Genomic DNA, 15,654 nt, shown 5'->3' with positions numbered 1-15,654 from the left:
TAACCGTGCAGCAGTTAACAACAATACGTAGCATGAAGATTCGCTATGCTACTACAAGATGAGTGAGCAAGTGAGTAAGCAGGTGAGTGAGTGAATGAGTGAGTGAAAGAATTAGTGACTGAATGACAGAGTGTATGAGTGTTGTAAAAGAGAGAAAGAGAGAGAGAGAGAGAGAGAGAAAAAAGTGTATGCGTACGTGCGTGCGTGTGAATGTCTGTCCTTCTTACTCTCCCTCTCTCTCTCTCTCTCTCTCTCTCTCTCTATCTCTCTCTTACGCACACACTCCGCCATACACATATTGCGTGTAGCAATCAGCTGATTACAGCGTTCGATGGGCGGCGATCCGGAATAATTTTTAATAATTAACGTTATTTTAAGGAACACGTATTCCTAATTATAAGACATTTTCTTCTTTACTAAAATTTTATTTAAAACATAATTTTATGTTATAAGATAAAATAGTGACTCATGCAGTGGTAATCACCCGTTGGGCGATCAGCTGCGTCCACGCTCGCGGCGCGCCGGGTCGCTCCTGCCTGCCTTCTGTACCCGACGCGTGATTTACTGACTATTTTTGCTTATAACTCAAAAACTACGCTTCAAATCAAATTTTGATAAAGAAAAAATTGTCTTAGAATGGTGTCAGGAATATGTCATTTTACAGACGGAAGGTTTTTCGGGATCACCCTGTATACAGTGTAAAAACTTTTACAATTTTTAAGTCGAATAGTAAAGAAACTATACATTACACAAAGTTAAAAAAAATCAGAAGCAATCAGAAATTTGCACATTGCTTTCTCATCATAAGTTATTTTTTAAATTTTGGCTTCCTCATAGATGAAGCTTTGTGAGCTTTATATTTTGAATATTTAACTCACAAAGCTTTATTTCTCTATGAGAAAGCAAAAAAAAATAGAAAATTGAGTAAATAACAAAAAAATAATGAATGTTAATATTGTATCAGTTTAGATTTTAGTTGGTTATTGATGATTTCCGAAGTTGTATTGATTTCAAGATTTGATGCCGAAGATGAACTCGAATTAAATCTAATGCTGTCGAGCTTGATTTTTTTACTTGATTGAAATTGTACGGAAGCGTCCGAAATGGCCATGTTCGAAATGGTCTCGGATAAATTTGACAACGTTCGAAATGGCCACGTTCGAAACGGCCACTTGTTCGTAATGGCTACGTTCGGAACGACCACGTACGAAACAGCCACGTACGGAACGGCCACATGTTTGTAATGGCCACGTTCGGAATGGCCACGTTCGAAACGGCCACATTCGAAATGGCCACGTTCGAAACAACCACGTTCGGAATGGCCACGGGAAATATTGAATAAAATTCGATTTGACCACATTCGTAATGGCCACGTTTGTAGTGGCCACGTTCGAAACGGCCACGTTCGAAACGGCCACGCTCGGAATTAAAAATTGACAGTCTACACAATCAAGAAGTACACTTAATCGACACTTCTTCGCTGTAGCCACACACACACACACACATACGCGGGAGGGGTGCGAGGGAAGGCCTTCGGCCCCCCTCTTGCACCTATCTCGCCGGTAGGGGTGCCCTGGCGCACTTCTTCCCAGGGCAGAAGACCCCCCCTTGCATCCTCCCGCTTGTGTGTGTGTGTGTGTGTGTCTATTGCTACAGCGAAGAAGTGTCGATTAAATGTACTTCTTGATTGTGTAGACTGTCAATGTTTAATTCCGAACGTGGACATTCCGAACGTGGCCATTACAAATGTGTAGCCGTTTCGAACGTGGTCAAATTTATCCGTGGCCATTTCGAACGTGGCCGTTTCGAACATGGCCGTTCCGAACGTGGCTGTTTCGAACATAGACTTAGGAAACTACAGACGGAGCGTAAACTGTTACTTTAGGCAAGAGGGGTAGTGATAATCGACGGAAGGGGAAATAACAGGCAACTTCGACAAACTTCGGTTGACTCGGAAACGTTCGGCTCACATACATACTACATCTACATACGTGCATGAAAAGTGAAGCCTTTAGCTGTGAACCTGTAATAAGCTGTCGTATTTTTTTATAAAATGAATTATTGTGTTGTGTCCGGTTGTAAAAATCGGAAATATAAAGAAAATGCTGAGCAACAAGAGAAAGAATTATTAAATCATTCGTTTGCGTTTCATTCGTAAGTATATACATTATTGTTGAGGTTATATGTATATGAAACTCATATGATTTTAATAATTGAATTATTTGTTTAGATTTCCGCAGAATAATGAAAAGCGACAGAAATGGCTAGAAGTGTTACATTTAAATAATCCACCAAAATGGGGTGCTATATGTTCTGCCCATTTTAAGGAAACGGATTATGAAACAAATAATATGCGTCGAAGGCTTAAAGCAAATGCTATTCCATTTGTAAATAATTGAAAAAAATTATATGTATATATACCCAAATAGCACAGCATATCCATAAGATATCTAGAGGATATCCCGAGTTTGTTTGCCAACTGTAAAGTTCATTATTCTATTTAATGATCTCTTCGATATATTTAACTCTAAAAATTTAAGACAATACGATTTCAAGAAGCCTATACATAACGATAATTATGTTAAAATTAATCAAAAACTTCAAGAATGTACAGAATATATCAAATCATTGTCAATTGGAAAAGAACATAGAAATGTACTTAAATCACGAATAAAAACTGGGTTCCTCGGTTTTTTAATAAATATTGAAAGTTTATTGCATATGTACAAATTCGTATGCACTGATAACGATTTTCTTAAGTACATTCCTACGTATAAACTGAGTCAAGACCATCTTGAATTAATTTTTAGTAATTTAAGATCTCATCATGGATATAATAACAATCCTACAGTTAAACAATTTAAATCTGCATATAAAAAATTAATTATACACACGGAAATACAAGATAAAAACAGTGGCAATTGTATACCATTAGAAGATGTTTCCATATTACATGTGTCATCTGAACAGCCAATTAATATTATAAATACGACAAACACATCAGCTTCACAAACAAAATGGCTTGATATTTTTCATATTGAACCTAATATTGATCATGATTATTCGTTACCAACATACACACAATATTCAAGTTCTATAACAGAATACAAAGCAGAAATTATTCATTATATAGCAGGGTTTATATTTAAAAAACTGACAAAAACATTACATTGCTCTGTATGTCTCGACAGTTTAATAGGAAAATCTACAGACATACATGTTAATTTAATAAATATAAGAAATAAAGGGCCACTAATATATCCATCACGAGATCTTGTGTATATATGTAAAATAACAGAAAATGCAATTAATAATTTTATACACAAAAATAAAACTTTAACACACTTCAACATGGATAATTTTACATCTAGAGTAATGCAAGAATTTGCAGATAGTAATATATTTGCCAAATTAAGGGAACATATTAATGATCAAGATTTTTTTAATAATCATAGAAATAATTTATTACGTGGTACGATTATGTTATATTCGAAAACAAAACTGACACATTATGTTAAAACGAAGCGTTTAAGCGAAAGACATAAATATAATAAACTTATATTATTTAAAGGACAATAAAACATGTTTTTGCAAGAAACTATATATATTTTTCTAATTCCTTTCATTGCATTTGCGTTACTATAATTAACATTTTTTAGTTCATTTTATTATATATATTATACTTTTCTCTAAATATTATTCTAAAAAGCATAAAATATAAACTATTTTAATGTAGAAATATTAATAATACTAGTGCGAACATTTATCATAGATTCTCAATTTCGTCTTCTTATTGTAATATCGTGTAATTATATAATGTTCTGATTCTAAACTTTTAAAGTTTTCAAATTATTCCTATTTCACTTTATAACAAAATAAAAAACACAAAATAAAAAACAAGTCCTGTACTTTTTTTGTACATTAAAGTATATATTTTATAATTAATTTTTTAAAAAATTTTTATACAAATTATCAAATTAGAAAGCCACTGGTTGAGATACATACATCCTTCTCATAACGTCAACATATCCGAATCGTACGGAAATAGCCGAAGTTACCTGTTATTTCCCCTTACCGCGTTTATTACCTACCCCGCAGGCTTACGCTCCGTCTATAATTTCCTAAGTCTATGGTTTCGAACGTGGCCATTACGAACGAGTAGCCATTACGAACAAGTAGCCATTACGAACGTGGCCGTTTCGAACGTGGTCAAATTATATCCACTCAAATTGTACAATTTCTTCAAGCCCACTTGTGTTACCTTTCACTGACAGTTCAGCATTATCACCGTCTTGATTATCAAGATTCTCGAGACTTTCATCCTTTTGTATCGAAGTGGATAGATTTTTAAATTCCGATTCAATGAGCATTTTTTATTCATCACAGAATACACTTAAATGTTACACTTCATAATCCTCTCCATAATTCAAAATATTTTTATGTGCATCGATAATTTTAATTGTGCATTCAGCCTTATTAGAAGTCGTCTGTGCATTATTTTCGACTAAAATCTGCACATCATTTTCGACTGAAACCTGTACATCGGATGAAAATATTGATTAATGGAAAACGGTCATGGATGCCGAAAAATACGATATGAATACCGAAAAGTATTATAGGTCTGTTCTTTTTAGTATGTTTGTCTCTATCTATATAAATATCAGTGTGGCGGTACACATCACACGAGACGTTTCGCGATAGTGCACTGACTCGGCGCGCGGCGACTTTGCTTTCTCGCAAGCGCGCAAGCACACGGCGACTACTTATAAGCTGCGCACCTAGTACCGGACACCTCCGCTAGGCGTCGCACGCCAACTGTGCTTTTCCCGCAAATCAAAGACAGTATTCGGCAAATATAAGGAGGACCCCCGCAAAGCCATCACATCTCTCACATCTCTCCCTTCTAAGCGCCACGAGAAGAAAGAAGAAGAGCAGCAGAATTCGAGAAGAGCAGCAACTTCAGCGACATCACGGCAGCATCAGAGAACGTACCTCCTCTCTCAGAGGAGATCACCGCCAGGAAGAGGACGCGACGAGCTCCGCTGCTGTCAGGCAGATGGAACAACGAGGCGACAACAGGAATATCCGTGGCATTCTTTCCGCCACGAAGGACCACCTCGGCCAGCAGGAACTCCTGATCGGTGGAGGGCCCCCAAGAGTTTAGACCTTACTCTCGGAAGGTCATTCTCGGGGTCCGCATCCCGGCCTCTCTCAACGAGGAAGTAATGAAGGTCTACGATCCTTCTCTAACGCCAACCATAAAACGAGGGCGTAACAGGACTGCCCATACCGTCACTTTCCAGCCACGCGGCGTAAAAAAGGCCTACGGAAGGCCTAAGGCTGTCCTCCGTCCGAGGTCAACCACGCCGGTCTCATCGGGGCCAGTACAGGTCCCGTCAATACCGTGGTACACGCCACCACGCATTTCTCCGGAGCCACGGGACCCACGAATATCCAACTCTAAGCTTCAGGTGATCATCTGGTCTACGGCCACGCAGACGTCAACGAGCACGAGGGACGTGTCTATCCAAACCGACAGGATCCGAGAGGAGTCCACCCGATACCAGGTCCGAAACGCGGGGACGCAGACCCGATCCCCGAATCGGCACACATACCAGACGATATCACAAGTCCTATATACGTTAATGTACGATTAAGGAATAAATGTTATTTTTACCGTTCTCACCGTGTGGTTATTAAGTAAGAACCTGCCATATTTCCAGCGGTTCCCTACAATCAACATTGGCCGGTATTCATATAGGGCTTTCTTTTTAGCTACACTGCTGCACTAGTGCAATAAGTTTGAAAGAGACAAACATACTTTCTTTCACTCTAACTAATTGCATTAGTGCAGCAGTGTAGCTAAAAAGAACAGGCCCTATATGAATACCGGCCAATGTTGATATCTATGTTTGTTGAGATTTTTTGGAGAATTATATATATCACAAATACATAACGTTTTTAACGTTATCAGATGAAAAAAACAACGGCTACAATAATTTATTGAAGAGAAATGTTATACTTACATTAGTTTTGTGCTGAACTTCGACAGCCTTCTTGTATCGTAATTGATCACCAATCGGAGCAATTAGTAAGGGGAGAAATATCTGCCGTAATTTCGCCAATTTGATTAATTCCAATTTTGTTTTCTGCAATTTATGTTAAAACTGAGGATCACACAATTCCAAATAAAAATTTACAATGTACTTACGTATGAAAATATCTGTGTAGCTTCCCAAGCCCGAACTTTGTAAAAAGCTCCATATCTCATTATCCATTTTTTAACACTATAACATTACACTATAACTATAACATTACATTAACATATTGAACATACATGTACACGTACACGCGCTTCACATGTTCTCGACGGCGCGGTATCGCAATTTCGGACAATAGAAGAGCCCTGAAATCGTGGTTTCAATATAGCATCATATTTCTGTTTTCTATAATATAGCATCTATTTGACCAAAAAAATCCTTACTTGGATTTTTAATTTAAATATCATGTTTATTTCATATCTAATAAATATGTCTTTACATGGCATAACTATACTTAAATAAAATTAATTAGTTGCACCAAGTAATTCTCATAGCCACAATCTAATAAAAATTTTGCACAAATAAAAGTATGTTGTATTCAAATAAATGGTACTCTAATGTACTAATTTATTTGAATATAATAAATCTTTCTCTGGGTGTAATAAGCGCGACAAAGACAGAACGATATTCGCAAAGTCATGACATGCAACGGTCTCACACACACATACACACGCGCACGCGCGCTAATTAATACACGAAAATCGCATGAAGATCGATTCGGGAATGTTTTACGCGACTTCGACAACTCTTTTCGAGCATTTACTCTTTTACAGTACGTATGGAGAACGTCTTCCCCGTGATTTACCGCGCACATGGTCGATATACGAGAACCGGTCGCTACGTGTTTCGCGACACCCCGAATCCCGGACGAATTCCTTATCCTTATATAACTATGGCCGACGTTACAATCGTCTTGGATGCCTCTTCTCCGATCGCTTGTCTCCGGTCGCTCGAAATGTACGAAAATCAAAAGTTTGGTACAAAGCCTAAACGACAACGAGACACAAAAATGGCGACGGCGACAGAGCCTGGTCTACGGACGGAGTTGCGTACGTAGCTCACAATTTAGCGATGGGCAACTTCACCGATACTCGCTCCTGTAGCCAGGAGATGCTCGGTCTCGTCCTCTCGCCCTGATCTCGGCGGCGACACACAATATGACAACGACAAACGAAAACTGGACTGCAAAGATAACTGTACACTATAAGCGCCCGCACCAGAATGTCTCCCTTCTCGCGATCCAGGGTCGATAACAGCGTCAATCCTACGCGCAGGAGTACGCGGATTCGTGGCCAATAGTGCCGCTATACGCGAGATATTACTGCACTCTGCGACAATGCCGTATCGCGGACCATAACGACCCCGATAATTCAAAAATCTTAATTTCGGCGACTTATCTATCGGTGGTCTTCTCACGCCGATCGTTCGTCCTCCGTCCTCGGAGGGTAGCGCAGACCAGGCCCTGCTATCCCGGTCCAAGATAGCGGTTTCTTTTTAAGATTTTCATCCTCTTGCTGCTGGGGGCGAATTCCACCCGCGACTCTGCGCTGTCCTGTTCTTCGGGCGCTATCTCCCTTCTCGAATCGAAGGCTGGAAGCGTTCATGTTCTTTCAATCTCCGTCCCTCCTTGTCATTTTCCGGACGTTCGTTTCTCAACGTGCGAGCACGTGAATCCTACCCCCGGATTTTCCAGGGACGGCTACGCTCAGGGCTCGTAGGACGTAACTGCTCGAGCTGTTGATTGGAGTGAGGGGTCGCATGGGGGTTGGAAGGGACGCGAGATAGGGGTGGCGAAAGGAGACACCGCGACGGCGGCGGGAGGCAGCGGCGGGAGCGCAGGACACCATGATGAACATGATTGCCCTTTCCGGCTGGCAAACACTGGGACTATTGGATTTTTATCAGCTGCTGTTGCTGCTGCTACTGCTGCTGTTGTTGCTGCCGATCGTCGCGCGTGGCGATTTTCCACAAAATTCAAGTCGTAACTATGCGAACAACACGAGCCTGCATTCGCGCGTTAATTAATCTGAAATTTATTACACCTAGCGTTACGTTTTTTTATCGATCTATCGTTAAATAAAAAAAAAGGCGAAATGCAAAATCAAATCGAAAAGAAAAGAAGGGATATCAATTTAACTTTGACGCAAAGTTGTAATCACATTTAAATAAAACTTTAAATTTATAAATAGCGCATAACTTCTATGATTTTTCGATTAATATACGGTTAAGCTTCATTCTATCAAAAGTTTGATTTTTCGCAAAGTTTTAGATAATTATATTGTATTGTAAACATTTTATTTCAAAGTGCGATTTTTTTACATATAGCTTGAACCTTCTTCTTTAAAACAAGTCAAAGTAAAAGTCAATAGGATAATTCGTTTAAAAGTTATGATTTTTTTCGTAGGTGGGACATATATGTCCCGGAAGTATGAAAGGGTTAAGCAAGTTCCTCGTAATCATGAAACGGGAGTATCTTATTTAGACTTAAATAAACTTCGTAATTTTGTCAGGGTCCATAAAGACATAATGCCAAAAGATTGGTGTAACAATGTAGTGTATAAAGTCTCGTGCAATGATTGCGATACATCATATGTCAGCCAAATTAGTAGACAATTTAAAAAACGAATTTCTGAACACCGAAATCATATCCGACAAATTATGTAACAACTTTCAGTTATAACCAATCATAGACTGGAGTTCGGTCATGATTTTAGTTGGGAAGAATCTGAGATTTTGGACAGAGAGTTTTCATTGGACAAAAGACTTGTCTGAAATGCTGTTTATTAAATGCCAAAAAATAACTTGAACTTGCAGAGTGATAAAGAGGGCTTGCATCATGCATTTGCGACGATAATCTATAATTTATCGAAAATATCAGACGTTCGTATGTTTGTTACCGTCAACTGCGCATATCCTCGGTGGAGTCTATGTTTACGTTCTGACAATCGAGGACATATTTATACAGTTCATCATCGAATCTCGAACCGACATGAGACATACAACGAAATATTGTTATTAATTGTAAAAAGCGCGGAATCTGGTGAGCCATGCTTCTAACTATTAATTTAAACAAAAAACTTATTCACGTGTAATATCTCTCGGTATTTATTTTATTATTTTTACTCGATTTGTTAGATCTGCTGCGATTTTGCACAGCACAATTATAGTATATTTGACTTATATATAGTATATTTGATTTGATGCAATTTAGCGTCACCTACGCGTCGAGAAACAAATTTGTACAATGTAATGCGTCATAATATCGGGCTGAGGAAGGATCAAAAGATGATCCGAAACATTCGCTTTTTGTTGTTGTAATATGCATTTTTAATAAACTAATATTGAAAAAAGAAAAAAGTTGTTACTTCTCTGCGCTTCAACTACCACGCGATGTCATTTTCTTTTTAATTTTTTGATTATTTGAGCCAAATCTCTAATTATTAACTCAAATTCCTAACTATTAATTTTAAAAAAATTCTCTTTTCAAATTTAATTCTTTATTTTATATAAATAAATAAGATAAAATAGATAAAAATTTGAAATATATATATCAAAATATATCAAATAGTCTGATTAGCAAGATTGTTTTGAGATAAATAAATGTTTTGAGATAATCCGATAAAAATACTTAATAAAAAAAATTAATTTTTCAAAATAAAACAAAATATGTCTCAATTATTTTCATATTTTTTGTTTTAAATTTTCAGCTGTTGAGTAAATGTGCATAAAATGTCAAACTTCGCCGATTTTGCCACTGAAATATGTTGTAGAGGAAATTTTTCTGAGTAATTCTACGCAAGAAATAAATGGAGAATAATATTGGTTTAGAAGATACAAATTGAAGTTTCACAATTTTAATGCTTTATGCATATTTGCTAAAATTGGTAATAAGTAAGAGATGGCATTAGTTTAGAAGCTACAACAAATTAAAGTTTTTATATATTTTGCAAAAGATGCTTATATAAATATCAGAAACGTATGTGTATGCACACACACACACACACACACACACACACACGCGCGCGCGCGGGAGGATGGAAGGAGGCTTTCCCTTCTCGCATTTTTCCGGGCGCTAGGGGACGCATTGCGAAGAGTTCAATCACAATGTATACAGGGTGTCTGCTAAACATGCGGCAAAAATTCAGGGGGTGATTTATTGGGTTATTTTAAGACTTTTTTGTTATTTGATGATTTTCGAAAAAATGCTTTGTTTCGAAAATAAAAGCAATAAAAGTTTTTTGACCAATTTTTTATTCCAGAGATAACAGGCGATACAGGTTTTTTAACAAAATTATTGAAAATTACAAGAAAAAAAAAAAAAAGAAATTGGTCAAAAAACTTTTATTGCTTTTATTTTCGAAACAAAGCATTTTTTCGAAAAATTGGTCAAAAAACTTTTGTTGCTTTTATTTTCGAAACAAAGCATTTTTTCGAAAATCATCAGATAACAAAAAAGTTTTAAAATAACCCAATAAATCACCCCCTGAATTTTTGCCGCATGTTTAGCAGACACCCTGTATATGCTATAAGTTGTAAAGCGAGGTCCACCTTGCCTACCGGCGGGGTGATTGCGGGAGGGGGAGGCCGAAGGTTTTTGAAGGGGGTTGAAGTTATTTTAAGAAAAAATATGTAATTGTTAATTGGAAATTACATATTTTTCCTTTGAAACAATTATGTGTTTTCTTTACACCAGTTGATTCCTCTCATTACATTACATAAAAGTATTGAGATAAGATAATCAAAAAATGAATATTTTACAAGATATTTTACGGTTTATGTAAAATTAAGCCTTATAACTCAAAAAATACTTAAAGGAAAAATATTTTATTATAGTGTTTTGGAAAGCTCTTGAAATAAGCTATAAGAATATACAATAAAATATAGAGAGTTCCGTTTAAAAAAATTAAATTGATCTTGAAATCTCCTTAATGTCTCTATCTATAAAAATATCGTTTATACCATACGATGTCCCCCTCTGTGTCAAACATTTTTTGGTATAAAAATTTTTTCATAGCTCTTTAACTTTAGCTAATATTCACATCGTTCACTCTATGAATCATCCTGTATATTTCTTCAATATTTTAGACCTTCTCTTATGCCATTCATATCATTTAGTAATAAATCAGAGAATGTTATATATCTTACAGAAAAATTTCTCTAACTGCAAAGATAGGAAAGAAGTTTTGCTTCGCTGTGGATAAGTGTAATCAGATTTTCGACTTCTGATATTATCCATTTATCGATAATACATATTGAATTGATTCGAGCTAATGAAATATTTTCACTGTTACATAGTTAGATTGAAATATTTCGCCATGCGACTCGCAAACAATATATATGTCCTACGAGAAAAATGTATTAATCGTACATGAATTTTGCAGTTGCTGATCTACGTTTGTACTCGAAAAAGATGCAAATACAGAGGAAGAAGACACTCATGGGTAAGATGGGACACAACCATGACATTACTTTCACGCCTCACGACTTCAATTACGACAATCATCATTACCAGTATCTCAAGTATACTAAACGCGGCAAAGTAAGTCGTTACTTTTTTACGCCCTATTTTAGTTGTAATCAATATCAGTATATGTAATGTTATAGTGTCCCATTTTAAAAGTTCCATCCTCATAACTTTTTTAATTTTGATTGTAGAAAAAAATGTTTCAGACAAAAGTTGTATGGCTTGAAGGGGGACATAAGATGATGTCATTAGTTTGATATTGAAGAGTCACCTGAAGGTCACATCCAACTTTTTAGACGGGACACCCTATATACTTTTACATATTCTTATAGTTCATCTCGAGAGCTTTCCAAAACACTGTAATTAAGTTAATTTTCATTAAGTACTTTCCGAGTTATGAGGCTTGAAATCATTTCCTATTTTTACATAAACCGTAAAATATCTAGTAAAATATTCATTTTTCGATTATCCTACTTTAATACTTTTATACAAAATAATGAGAGGAATCCATTGGTGTAAAGAAAACATACAGTTGTTTTTAAGAAAAAATATGGAATTATTAATTGCAAATTACATATTTTTTTTTTAACAATTATGTTTTTTCTTTACACCAATTGATTTCTTTCATTATTTTGTGCACAAAAGTATTAAGGTAAGATAATCGAAAAATGAATATTTTACTAGATATTTTATGGTTTATGTAAAATTAAGAAATGATTTCAAGCCTTATAACTCGGAAAATACTTAATGAAAACTAACTTAATTATAATGTTTTGGAAAGCTCTCGAGATAAACTATAAGAATATGCAAAAGCATATAGGGTATCCCCATTTAAAAAGTTGAATGTTGGACCTTCATGTGATCTTCAGGTGGCTCTTCAATATCAAACTAATGACATCATCTTATGTCTCCCTTCAAGTCATACAACTTTTGTCTGAAACATTTTTTTCTACAATCAAAATTAAAAAAGTTATGAGGGTGGAGCTTTTAAAATCGGACACTCTGGATAATGTTATATACAGGGTGTTCAAAAAGTCCCGACACGGGGGAATAACTCGAAAAGTAAGGATCGGACAAAGAAACTTTTCGGACAAAAGTTGTAGGGCTTATTCCGAGCTTTTATCTCGTGGCCTTGAATTTGACCTTGGATAGTCATTTAAAGGTCACATAAAGATTACCTTCAATTTCTTAAATGGAACCCCCTATTTTTCATTGCATATTCTTGAAGCTTATCTCGAGAGCCTTCCAAAACACTATAATTAAGTACCTTTTTATTAAGTACTTTTTGAGTTATAAGGCTTAAAATAATTTCTTAATTTTATATAAACCATAAAATATCTAGTAAACCATTCATTTTTCGATTATCTTACCTTCATACTTTTATGTACAAAATAATGAGAGGAATCAATTGGTGTAAAGAAAACATACAGTTGTTTTTAAGAAAAAATATGGAATTGTTAATTGCAAATTACATATTTTTTCTTAAAAACAACTATGTGTTTTCTTTACACCAATTGATTCCTCTCATTATTTTGTACATAAAAGTATGAAGGTAAGATAATCGAAAAATGAATGGTTTACTAGATATTTTATGGTTTATATAAAATTAAGAAATTATTTTAAGCCTTATAACTCAAAAAGTACTTAATAAAAAGGTACTTAATTATAGTGTTTTGGAAGGCTCTCGAGATAAGCTTCAAGAATATGCAATGAAAAATAGGGGGTTCCATTTAAGAAATTGAAGGTAATCTTTATGTGACCTTCAAATGACTATCCAAGGTCAAATTCAAGGTCACGAGATAAAAGCTCGGAGTAAGCCCTACAACTTTTGTCCGAAAAGTTTCTTTGTCCGACCCTTACTTTTCGAGTTATTCTCCCGTACCGGGACTTTTTGAACACCCTGTAATGTTATATAGGACAGTATAATGTTATATATAGAATCCTTACATTTCAATTTAAATTTTTGAAAATATTTTTACTTATGTTCTCCTACCATATTTATTTTATTATAATGTATAATTATAGCATTAATATGTTGCAACGTATCATGTACATAGATATAAGTGCTGTATGTATCTGTGATTATCATGTTCTTTAATATAGGTGATTCATTGTAATCTTAACAGGCAAATGTTTTGAAAAATATGTGAGATACGAAAAAATGTTTCAGACAAAAGTTATATGGTTTTAAAGGAGACATAAGACCTTCAACAGTTACTTGAAAGTTACGTGAAGGTCATCCTCAATTTTTTAAATCGAACCGCCTATTTTTTATTACATATTCTTGTAGTTTATTTCGAGAGTTTTCCTTCCAAAACGCTATAATTAAGTTAGTTTTCATTAAATATTTTCTGAGTTATAAGGCTTGAAATCATTTTTTAATTTTATATAAACCGTAAAATATCTAGTAAAATATTCATTTTTCTTTTACCCTATCTTAATACTTTTATGTATAAAATAAGGAGAGGAATCAATTGGTGTAAAGAAAACACATAATTGTTTTGAAAAAAAAAATGTAATTTGCAATTAACAATTCCATATTTTTTCTTCGGAACAATTATGTGTTTTCTTTACACCAATTGATTCCTCTTATTATTTTGTACATAAAAGTATTAAGGTGAGGTAATCAAAAAATGAATATTTCACAAGATATTTTACGGTCTATGTAAAATTAAGAAACGATTTTAAGCCTCCTATCTCGGAAAGTACTTAATAAAAACTAACTTAATTATAGTGTTTTGGAAAGTTCTCGAAATAAGCTACAAGAATATGTAATAAAAAATAGGTGGTTCCATTTAAAAAATTGAGTGTAACTTTTACGTGACCTTCAAGTAACTATTTAAGGTCAAATTAATGACACCATCTTATGTCTACTTTAAAACAATATAACTTTTATCTGAAACATTTTTCGTATCTCGCATATTTTTCAAAATATTTGCCTATTAAGATTAAAATGAATCACCCTGCATAATCGGGATTGGTATATGATAAGCACATAATTATTAGGATAATTGTTTGAAGATACTCATATACTATATATACTATATATTTATTATGAATTGGTAAATTATTCGGCTCTATATATTTAAACAACATGATAATTTTAATAACGAGCAATAAGAGCCCACAACCGCGGATGGCAATGCGTGAATTATTTCGAACATTAATTGTTCACGAAAATTTTAAGGCATATGCACATATGCCAAGTTATAGATTCTCTTGGTTTGAGACTTCCCCCCTGGAGAGATGTAGACAGGAAATAATGTTCGAAATAATTCACGCATTGCCATCCGCGGTTGTGGGCTCTTATTGCTCGTTATTAAAATTATCATGTTGTTTAAATATATAGAGCCGAATAATTTACCAATTCATTTAGAACTACACGTGAGCTAATTATCGTGTTCTCATTTTTCACCGATTAATAAAAACGTACAGGAGAAATGTCGGTGTGGGGCTGAATAGCTCAGTGGTAAGAGCAGTCGCCCGGCAAGCGAAAGACTCGGGTTCGATTCCCGATTCAGCGACTTCGCCCCGATATTTTTCCTGTCTACATCTCTCCAGGTAAAGGGGTTTATAGAAGTTCAAACCAAGAATTATACTTGCATATGTGCTATCTTAATTTTGTGAACATTATGTTCGAATAATTCCATTGCATCCGTTGTCTTTATTTCTTTTTTATCATGTTGTTTAAATATATAGCCGATATTTACCAATTCATTTGAACTACACGTGAGCTAATTATCGTTTCTCATATTTCCACCGTTAATAAAACGTACAGGAGAATGTCGGTGTGGGCTGAATAGCTCAGTGTAGAGCAGTCGCCCGGCAAGCGAAGACTCGGGTTCGATTCCCGATTCAGCGACTTCGCCCGATATTTTTCCTGTCTACATCTCTCAGGGGGTAAAGGGGTGTTATAGAAGTCTCAAACAAGAGAATCTATAACTTGGCATATGTGCATATGCCTTAAAATTTTCGTGAACAATTAATGTTCGAAATAATTCACGCATTGCCATCCGCGGTTGTGGGCTCTTATTGCTCGTTATTAAAATTATCATGTTGTTTAAATATATAAGCCGAATAATTTACCAA

The 15,654-nt window shown here is 35.2% G+C and overlaps 1 protein-coding gene across 1 annotated transcript in view; it reads left to right on the top strand.

Annotated features, from left to right (window-relative positions):
* LOC109610481 (proteoglycan Cow) overlaps positions 1–15,654 on the top strand; it is a 181,265-nt gene that overhangs the window by 62,969 nt on the left and 102,642 nt on the right. The window contains exon 6 of the mRNA XM_025413353.1: positions 11,483–11,640. Coding sequence (XP_025269138.1) covers positions 11,483–11,640 — 158 coding nt within the window. The remainder of the gene's footprint in view (positions 1–11,482; positions 11,641–15,654) is intronic.

Source organism: Camponotus floridanus, unplaced genomic scaffold (genome assembly GCF_003227725.1).
Source record: "Camponotus floridanus strain SB8 unplaced genomic scaffold, Cflo_v7.5 scaffold65, whole genome shotgun sequence".
Classification (NCBI taxonomy): domain Eukaryota; kingdom Metazoa; phylum Arthropoda; class Insecta; order Hymenoptera; family Formicidae; genus Camponotus; species Camponotus floridanus.
This window is presented reverse-complemented; position numbering and strand designations above follow the sequence as displayed.